The sequence below is a fragment of the Phaethon aethereus genome (assembly GCF_964289735.1).
Source record: "Phaethon aethereus genome assembly, contig: HAP1_SCAFFOLD_696, whole genome shotgun sequence".
Taxonomy (NCBI): Eukaryota; Metazoa; Chordata; class Aves; order Phaethontiformes; family Phaethontidae; genus Phaethon; species Phaethon aethereus.
In genome coordinates, this window is record NW_028114235.1 from 289 (window position 1) to 10,610 (window position 10,322).

At 59.6% G+C, this 10,322-nt stretch overlaps 1 protein-coding gene across 1 annotated transcript; it reads right to left on the reverse strand.

Annotated features, from left to right (window-relative positions):
- Window positions 1-208: 208 nt before the first annotated feature.
- Window positions 209-9,728, reverse strand: LOC309416167 (importin-13; the record flags this gene model as incomplete). The annotated part of the gene is made up of 7 exons (XM_082015742.1): window positions 8,632-9,728; window positions 2,975-3,115; window positions 2,673-2,814; window positions 1,454-1,620; window positions 1,008-1,128; window positions 556-703; window positions 209-390 (listed from the first exon to the last, which is right to left on the reverse strand). Coding segments are annotated over exons 1-7 (1,659 nt in total), but the record flags the coding sequence as incomplete, so codon positions are not given.
- Between the last annotated feature and the right edge of the window lie 594 nt (window positions 9,729-10,322).

Below are 10,322 nucleotides of genomic sequence, written 5' to 3' on the forward strand. Positions count from 1 at the left end.
CTACCATTTCTGCCCTCACAGGAGGACACGGGGCCTGCCTCCTGGGTCTACTGGCCTAGGAACAGGATGGACAACAAGCCCCCCACACCATGCAAGATGCCCTGAGCTGCTGCTTTGCGTCCCCCTGCCCTGATCCATGTGGAGGAAAGGGTCTGCACAGAGCACATCCTGGCTCACCGCCATGCGTCCACCTGCATCCAGCTCCTACCTGCGAGACGGCAACGATGTTGGCTGCATAGGGTGGCAGGTCGTACTTGCACTCCCGGCAGATCTTCTTCAGGGTGGAGACGCTAGAGATGGAGAGCTCAGGGTTGCCCAAGGCTTGGAGCACCAGCGGCAGCACGTTGTTAATCATGACAGGGTGATCAGCCAGCCACTCCGACAGGGCCCCTGCGCACACAGACGGGATCAGACCGCAGGACTGTGGCACAGGCTCTTGCTCCCTGTGTCCCGGCGTACTCAGCTTTGCTTTTCACTGCTGTTATTGCTGGGCAGGAGCGCTCTCAGAGGGGCTTCCCCTCCCCAGCCCAGCCTGCACACGAGCAAAAGCCTCACCAATAGTGAACATGACGGTGTCAGCGAGCTGCACGTTGCTGATGCTGATCCGGGGAATGAGGCCGATCAGCCCTGGCACCACATCAGAGTAGTTCACGTCGATGGTCTCGGCAATGGACTGGAAGCCGTAGAGCAAGGCCTCTGTGTGCTGCCGGGGTGGGAGTGGCACTGTCAGCGCCACGCACTGACCCCCGACGCCCATCCCAGCCCCAGACACTAGCTCAGAACCCCCAACAGCGGCTGAAGAGGCTGGTCCCTGGGCAGCGCTAAGGACAGGGAGGCAGAAGACCTGTTGCTCCTCCTGGCAGACCCTACAGAGCCCACCCATGTGCTGGCAAGGTGGTCATGCTTCTTGCCTCTATCACATCCCTTTGCTCTCAACACCCTGTGGTGAGGATAGGTCCCCGAGGGGCTGGTAGCCATCAGCCTGATGCCTGGGTGTCCTCACTCACCTGCCACGTAGACGGCTGCTCCGTGTTGGTCAGGAGACGTCCCAGTTTGTCATAGAGGCTGCTCAGGAGCTCAGCACCCAGCATCTCATACACATACATCAGTGTGTCAGAGATGTCCACCCTGCAGAGAACATGGAGGGTCTCCAAACGCTGTCCCCAACCCCTGCAGAGCGCTCCATGCGTGGACATGTTACTTCTGCTCCTGCTGCCTGCACAAGTATACTGCCCCAGCCCCATGTGGAGGGCTTCCTAGGAGGGGCAGCTGGTGCCATGCCAAAACACCAGCTCGTTTCCACATCACCACCACAGCCAAAACAGCTCTTGGTGGAAAGAATCTCCTTCATGTCCCTTCTTGGGTCTCCCCACAGTGCACAGGCTCCAGGGAGGCAGGATGCTGCCTGTGTCCTCGCCTGCCTGATGAGCAAACGCAAACCTCCCAGCTGTACCTGTATATCCGAAACTGCTCCTTCTCATCTGAAGACCAGAAGCCATACTCCTCGTCCGAGGGGAACTGGGCTTTGTGCAGCAGTACATCCACCAGCTGGAAGTAGACAGGCCTGTAGACCTGCTGGTACACGGCCTGCTTGTCCGGCTCGAAGGAGAGGATGTCGTCCTGGCAGCAGGAGGAGGAATACATCAGGTGTTGCAGGGGAAAGAAAACGAAGCCAGCATGCCCACTGCATGGGGGGTGAGGGGCATCTCCCAGGGCTGGTGGGACCTATCACACCTTCGGAGGTTGCACTTCCAGCTCCCCAAGGTCCACCTGATGCTGAGCCCTTCTGCAGCAGTAGCATTATCTGGAGACAAGACGGCAGAATCCCCAGCAGCTGGGTGGACCCTTGGGCATTCGAGGAGAGCACGGTTACAGCGGGGCGGCACTGCCCTGCCATGTCCTAGCCTTGGGAGCACGCCTGCGTCAGGAGCACACATGCCTCAGATCCCTGCGAGGCAGGCTGGGACAGGTGCCTGGGGAGCACAGGGCTCTGCCGCCTGCACTCGTATCCTCAGACTCATCCTGAGAAGCAGCAAGAAGAGATGGGAGCCTCGCCCTGGCCCCACGCGGCAGAGGAGGTGCCAGCACGGCGCCGACATCGCCACCGTCTCTGCCCACACGCAGCCACGCCGCATCAGATTGCGGAGGAATGGAGCTGGGGGGATGAACGCGGGCTAAAAATAGAGCACGACGTGGCAGGGCTGCTCTGTTGGCGCAGGAACACTGGCCCTGGGAGAGGGACCCCACACTAGGCAGCCACTAGCAGCTCTCTCTTTCCTCCTCCGAGAGACAACGACCGCCAGCCCAGCAGCAGGGTCTAGCCCACCGTAAGCCAACACGCACTCTCCTCCCTGCCTGCAGTCGCATGGCAAGGAGCTAAACAAGCAGGTCTGCTGCTAGAAAAAAAATTAGCAGGAAGTTTTAATTAGTTATGTTAATGAGGCCCTTAAAGGCTGGCTCAGACATCCAAGGAATACTGGAGGTGGAAACGCAAGCCATGGAGCCAGCATTTCTGAGTTACACGCCCTGCAGTGGCTGCGAGTGCAGGGCAACAAGCAGAAAATCCCTGGGGACCAAACGCGGCCAGGCCAGACCCCAGTCCCCGTGCACTGGTGCCCCGGCCCTGCCTGGAGCGCAGGATCTGGGCAGGCTGCCCCACAATGGCCACTGACCTGCAGCGTGTACCAGAAGGTGAGCGTCAAGGAGCTGGTGGTTTCATTGACGGGGTAGTGCCCGGGGATGCCAGTGCAGAACATGATCATGTTGACCAGGGCCAGGAAGCTCTGCCAGTGCTCCACCTGGTCCAGGAGGGCCCTGGGGAGCAGACAGCATGGTCACCACCACTGCGAGCCTGGCTCCTCTGCCCTGACACACATCACCGGGTGCAGGACAGACCCTGGACAAAGCAGCATCTGGGGAACAGTGGGCTGCTCCAAGCTCATTCCACCTCCTGGGGACCATCCCCAGCACTCACCGGGAGTGGTTCTCCCCCAAGGCCACGGCGATCCGGCAGATCCCGTGTGACGTCTCCATGTCCCCACTCTGGACCGCCTGGCGCAGCTGCTCTTGGAGCCCCAGCACGGGGGGGATGAGCTTCAGGAGGGTGTTCACGTACCTGCAAGGACAGGCTGAATCAGGGCACCAGCTACCACGGCATCCATCCCTCCTGATGCCCTCCCAGGGCTCCTGCCCAGCTTTCCTTACTGGAAGGCTGCTTTGTGCAACAGGACGCATCCAGGAGCCTTTACCGCTTAGAGGGACTCTCCTCCCAGCCTGCGGCATCGGGATGAAGGCTGAAGCTCCAACTGCTCCCACAGCAGACCCTCCGCAAGCAAAGAGAAGAGCTGAGCCAATGGCCATCAGCTCCGTGCAAGTCCCCCACTGAACCACCGTGTGGGAACCTGCCTCTGTCTGCCCAAACCTGCCGGCAGGGCTGCCAGCACCCCCCGACCAGCACTAACTTGTCGCTGCCATGACCAGCTCCGAGCAAGCTGCGCCTGCGTGCGGCAGCATCGGCAGTGATGGGGAGCGGGAGAACGGCAGCGAGGGCAGACCTGCGGGCTTTTCGCCATGCTTGCTGCCCGTGCTTCTCTGCTCTGCATGAGGGCAGCCAGAGCTGCCGGTGGGAAGCTGCATGACCCTCCAGCACGGGCACATCTGAATCGTGCGCTCTGGCTGGGATGAAGTGGGCAGCCACCCTCAGGGACCAGGGAGGATGCTGGCCCCACGGCACGCCCCCCTGGCCCCCCACCCTTCCAGGCTGCCGCAGCCCCACGCAGCACGGCTCTCCCACATCACATCATGCACATCAGCCTCCCTGCCCTGCCGCTGCCTGTAAGTGATGGTAACCAAGGCAACAAGAAGGAGGCAGCCAAGGTGAAACGCAGCCCAGGGCCCCCAGAGAGAGGCCGTGCTGGAGGCTGATGAGCAGCCTGCCATTTCCCTGCCCACCGAGGCATGTCATCTGGAGCCGCAGCTATTCCACGCGCTCCCTGCCTGCCCCACCGCACGCAGGTGCAGGGCCAAGGATGCTCGGAGCGGGAGGCACACGTGACGCCAGCTCTCCTATGCCCACCGCAGGGAAGAGATGCGAGTGCTGACACTAGGGCAGCTGCACACCCACCCCAGAGTGGCACCGCTGCCCAGCACACTGGCAGCTCTTGCTATGGCCAACGTAGGAGCGAACAAAGCCATCGGTGCCACCAGCGCAGGGAGAGAGCCCCGCCAGTGGTGGCAGCTTCTAGGTCTGAGTCAGTGGGGGAAGACAAAGGGAAGAGGGAGCCTCTGCCACAGCATCCCCTCTGTGTGCTGCCAGGGGTCACCCCCCCTCACTGCTCTTCCCCAGAGGAAATCGCACAGCAAAGGGGACAGGTATTTGTGTGTAAACCATTTTCAAGCCTCTGATGCCCTGTGAGTGATGCCCATGGCAGTGGGGGCATGCTGTGATAGTGGCGAATTTGGGAATTCATCAGCTTTTCTACCAGGGAACTGATGCTGCAGTCAGGGTCAGCCCAGGGGAGCTGACAAAAGGCACAGGGGACCTTCCACCGCTCCAGTGTAGGGCAAAGCCATTCTTCCTCCACAGCACTGGGCTCACACTACCCTACAGATGTTTTTAAGACTTTACGAGTTTATGACAAGGATCCTGCTTCTGCTGGTTAGCTCGAAATACTCACAGTACAGATGCCTAGACTGAGCTAGTCTTCTGGACTCCCTGCACAGCCAACAGAGAGAACCACCTGGATTTGCTTCCATGCTGCAACTCATCCCTTGTTAGTGAAGACTTCTAGAAAAGGCTGGGTGAACCACGTCTCCTGAGCACCACCTTGCTCCGCTCACTGCCTACGCATATGTAAGGGCAACTTGGACACAAGGGTCCCCAGCGAGGAGGGAGACTCCTACTATAGGGGAGTTGTTTTAGCCGGTCACCCAAGAGCCAGCCATGGCTGAGCCAGCCATGGCCAAGCCAGCTGGAGCCAGGCTCCTTCTCCTCTGCACCCAGCCAGCACGGAGCCCCAGGCCACCCCACCTGGTCCGTGCTGCTTCCCAGCCCTGAGCGACCAGCTGGAGCCACGGCCCTGACCAGCTGCAGAGCTTGCTCCAGGAGGTGGACACGCCAGCCCTGCTGCCAGCCACCGCTTCGCACCCCTGGCACCCCAGTGCCAGGCAGGAGAGGACAAGACCATCCTGCCCAGCTAAGCAGCCTGTGTCCAGCAGCTGATGACTGGGAATGCCTGGGAAAGAGTCTATGAACATGGCAGCCGTACAGTGACACTTCCCCATGTATTTCCCTCCAGTCATTTGTGTTAGCCTTCCTCAGAAAGGTTTGCTATCTTGGTATTTAGCAGCTGAGCAAATTCTTCTTCCATAAGTTTGTCCGGTCCCTTCTCAAAACCCAGTGAACTGCAGCATCCACAGTTCCCTCCACGGGACCACACCTCCTTCTGCTCTTCCCACAATGTTCCCCAAACCACACCACAGGGCGGGGGACAACTTGCAGGGGAGAGATACGGGCAGCTCACACGGGACAATCTCATCCTTCCTGATCCAAAATCTGAGCCATGTCCTGATGAGAAAACCCAATGTATTAAAAACTGTTTCTATTGAAGTGCTTGGAAAACTCTTCTAGTGAAATTCCTCTTCAGGGATTCAGCACCAGGTGCCAAGACCAGGAAGGGATGGGCTGGACACCTGCAATCCCACCAGCTCCGTCATGCAGCAACACCCTGCTGCTTTCAGAGAGGTGGCTCAGTGTCTGATGCCCATGCTCTGTACCTCCCACTGTGGGCACACACCACATGGAGGTCCCTCTCCCCACTCTGACACTCCCCGCTCTGCCAGGCTGCAGGAGCGTGGCCAAGTGCTGCATGCCAGCTCTCCCCCTGCAGCACACACCGCCAAGCTCTCTGACCCCCTTAGCGGGGGCATCACCCTCAAACGACAGGGAAAATCCAGCCCAAGCCTCCCCTGCAAACGAGATGCAACAATATCTCTGTTCCTGCCCTGCAACTCAGGAGCTTCCCACCGCCCCTGAGAGCAAAGGTGTGTGCAGAGGTGTTCCAGTTGCCAGCTCCTTGGCCAAGCCTCTGAGGTTTGGAGGCTTATGCCTTGCAGGCAAGGAGACCAAATGCTATGCACCTATGAATCTCTGCTGCATCATCTCTAGTAACATGTTGGAGGCAGGAAAGCCACCTGCTGCTTCTCGCAGGCAGGGAAATGGAAGCCACCAGCACAAGTGACTATCTCAAGAGTGAGGAAGCCCCACAGCCAGATGATTCTCACCCACGAGGTCTCACCTGCCCTTCTCCACCCAGGCACAGGTGAGGAGCTGCAGCCCGAGGGACGCCTTGCAAGGTGGTGCTCCCCTGGGAAGGTGACCCCCAGGCTACCTAATTCTCAGCAGCAGAAGCCAAACTCACAAGCCACTGAACCTTCTGCTGAGGGTAGAAGCACACCTGCATGACTGCCTCCAGAGCAGTGTCAATGAAGCCAGCTGGGAGGGCCGAGGAGGAAAGACACAAGGTCTGTAACACCCAAGGGAACCCATAGGAAAGTGGGGAGCCCCAAGATCAACCCTCTCACAGAGCAATCCCCTACAAAGCTCTGTAAACGACCATGTCAGCAGCCCAGCACTGAGGATGCTCCAAGCCTGCAGCCAAGGGCAGTGGGGAACCAGGCCCCTGTGGACACAAAGGCGAGAGACTGTGGAGGAAGAGAGCAGCCAAGAAGCAGCAGGGATCTCCCAGACTGTCAAGAAAAGAGACAGAAAGGTCAGGAGACTCCCTGGGGGTCAGGGAAGAGCTGGATCCGCTGAGGCTGAGCAACAAAGCTGGAGGGGCGGGACAGCCAGCACCAGAGGAAGCAGGAGGAGGGAAGTGGGATGGAGCACACAAGGAACAAAGGGGAAGAGAGAGCCCACCCGGGGCCGGGAAGCGGCAGCTCCTTGTGCTGCCCCACTCCTGAAGCCATCACAGATCTCAACACCGAGCACAGTCCTGCCCTTCCCTGTAGCATCCGATGCCACGCGCCGCCTGGCAGGGCATCCCGGTGACAATGCCACCGCTGTCCCCATGCCCTGGGAGCGAGGGCTGCGCCAGGCTCACACACTGGGCAGCCTTTCACACCGGCTGCCTGCCCCGTCCTGGCTGCTGCCTGCATGCCTACGGACAGGAGGGTGCTCTGCCTCCAGGGAGAAGGACGGGGAGCAAGTGCCAGTGATGCTGTAAGGGAGCAGCCAGCGTGGCAGGACCAAGTGGGGCCAGAAACTGGACAGCAGGGTCAGCACAGGAGCAGGGAGGAAACTCTGCTGTCAGCCACACTTCTCACCAAAATTCACTTTGAAAGCTCAACAGAAAGCTCAGGCTTTTAATGCAACTGAAGAACAGCGCTGTAGGGCCAGGCTCCTGCACAGAGGTAGGGAATTGCAGCCAACGGACTTCTGACACTCAAGGGAAATGGAATGGAGGAAGACAGAGAGTCCAAAATTTCAGAACTGCAAGTCACCTTCTCTCACCTTCTCATTTTCTGCACCAGTCCTGCTACAAGGGTTTGGACTGGCCCACAGCCTTTGCAGGTACAAGGAAAAGCTGCTTGTGGTCATCTTCTGAACGCTAGCAAATGAGGCAACCCCTCCCCACACCCGGCAACGCATCAAAATCCTGACGGGTCCCTTTGTCCACCGGGACATGCAGGCTCCAGGTGCAAGCCCCTTGCCATCGAAGAGGACAGCCCCAGGCTGCCCTCCAGCCGGAGGCCGCACCAGCTGCCCCTGCCCTGAAGCCAAAGGGAGGACCAGGCCTCACAACCGCAGCGGCAGCAGCACCCGCACCACTGCAGAGGGGCAGAGCCTGCGCGATGCGCAGCGGCGCACGGGGATGCGCAGCGGCGGCAGCTCAGCCCAGCCTTCAAGGAAACCCTCCTCGTCGGGGGAAGGTTGCTAAGCAGCCGGGAGGGGATGTGGCCACGGGAACCAGAGATGTACTTTCCCTTCGGTGGGCATCGGTCCCAAGAGCTGACAGCAGCTTGGACGACGCTGCCAAGCAGACAAGCTCGGACCCCCACAGCGCAGCCCCGACAGGACCTGCCCCAGCCCTGGCTCCCTGCTCAGCTGCACCAGGGGCAGCTATGGCCACAAACAAAGGACAAGTCCTCGGCTGGCACGAGCTGTTGGAGCCAGGAGGAGGCAGAAGACTGACAGGTCTGGTTTTATTACCTCTGCATCAAATCAGCTCCTTGGCTGGACCAGCAGTGCGAGGCAGAGGAGGGTCTCTGAACTCCCCCCGGCCAGAGCCAGGCAGCTGCTCCCTGGTCAGGCACTGCAGGGTCTGACACGAGGAACCAGAAGAGAGCATCCTCCTCTCTGCTTGAGAGGAGGAGGGTGGAGATGGGCTGCAGCTGCTCGAGACTACATGGTCCCCACAAGTCGACCATGGTGCAAAGCCTTCCAGAACCAACCATGTGAAAGCAGGAGCTTCCGGCTGCTTTTAACATCTCCCGCTTCCAAACCTGTCATCATCACCTCCGGGGCCAACGGTAGCTAGAAAAAAAGCCTGAGGTTTTTCCTCTCCACCCCACTTCCCCTTCAATGCCTAGGAGCACCAGCCCGCAGCGCACGGGAGAGGCTGCCCTTACCTCTGGGCATCAGGCTGGGAAATGGCATTGACAACAGCCTCCACCGCTGTGTCAAAGAGCTCCGGGTCCTGCAGAGAGGTGAAAGCTGCCTGGATCAGGTTCTCGCAGTCCATCAGCGGGATCTCCAGCTGCACCCAGCTGGAGAAGCACTTCAACACCTTCTGCTTGATGAAACCCGGGGAGTCCTGCTGCTGCAGCAGCTGCTCCAGCAAAGGGAAGACAGAGCCGCACTCCTGCGCCAGGACACTGCGTACCTGGCCCTTGCGGTACTGTGGCAGGCGGCTGGTCTGAAACTCCTCGGGCAGCACTGTCAGCAGCTCCAGCAGCGCTAGGCACCGCGCTCGCCCGTCCACGTTGGAGTCCTCCGCCTGGAACATGCGCACCATGTCTGCCACTGCACAGGGCCAAGCCTCCGGCATCATGCTGAGGGCCAGGGAGGCCAGCGCCACGCACAGCCGGGTCAGCACAATCTTGGAGCCGCTGGCGAAGCGGGTGATGTGGGTAAAGAGCTGCGACTTGAGGCTCTCGTACTGGTCGGCTGGGATGTCGTTCCAGTAACGGGAGATTTTAATGTGGAGGGCGCTGGCACCGAAGTACTGGATCTCGGGCACCTTGTCCATGTTGAGAAGCAGCCAGCTGAAGTGCCACGCCTGGGGGGAGACCTGTGCCTGCATCAGCCATTTCTGAGCCAAGTTCTTGTTCTCAATGTTTGGGTCGTAATACAGCTGATGGAGAGCCTGGAAGAGAGAGAGAAGCATCCTAGAGCAGCCGAGGAGCACAGCCCCAGATGGTCCTGCCGGGGAAGGCTCACCGGGAAAGCTCACCGGCACGAGCCCAGCGCCCGGGCTGCCAGCCAGCCGCTGCCCTGCAAACCCAGCCCTGCTCCCCCACGCCTGCCTTAGCTGGCCTCCCTCCTTGGGCTCTCAGCGAAGCGAGAGCGATCTGGCAGCAGGTGAGGACCTGCAAAGCATTCTTCCCCTCCTCCTCCCCTGCAGCACTCTGGAAATTTCTTTTCCTTATTCATCTCCCAGCCTCGCCTTCACTCATGCCAAACCTGCCTGCCTCCCTGCTGATGCACCGTCAGCGGGGTGGGTGCAGGGCCCCTCTGCAGCTCAAGGGCTGTAAGGGACATGACACACCAGCACTCCTGCCTTCCACCTGCACCCGCTCTCAGAAAGGTGCTGTGGATGCAGCAGCTCTCAGAAAGCATGTATAGTCCAAAGCTTACGTCCAGGAGCTCAAGGAACGCAAGAGCCGCTGCAGATATATCCATCTGTCAGGTTGTACAGAGCCCTGGAAATCCACAGTCACTAAGTTCAGGGACTAATCCCTCCACAGGGTCCCTGTGAAGTATTCACAAACCTCCCCAGTTACAGCTGGGCCAGAAGAGCTGGCATCTAATCCTGCCTCTGCCACCGGCTCCCGGGACAGTCCAGGGCTGCTCACTCCGTCTCCCCGTATGGAGGAGAACATCACTTACCTGCTCCGACAGCTTTGGGAGATCTAGTTACTGCTTTGCAGAGTTCAGATCCACATGAACAGCCTCACGCCAGCTGCAAGGCTTTATTTGCAGAGGAATATTATAAGGAACTTAAGGGAAACATTAATTAGTTACTTATCCTGAGTGGGTGCAACTGGTAACCAGCGATGCCCTCACACACGGAGGGGGGAGAATTACCCTTTGCCTGAAC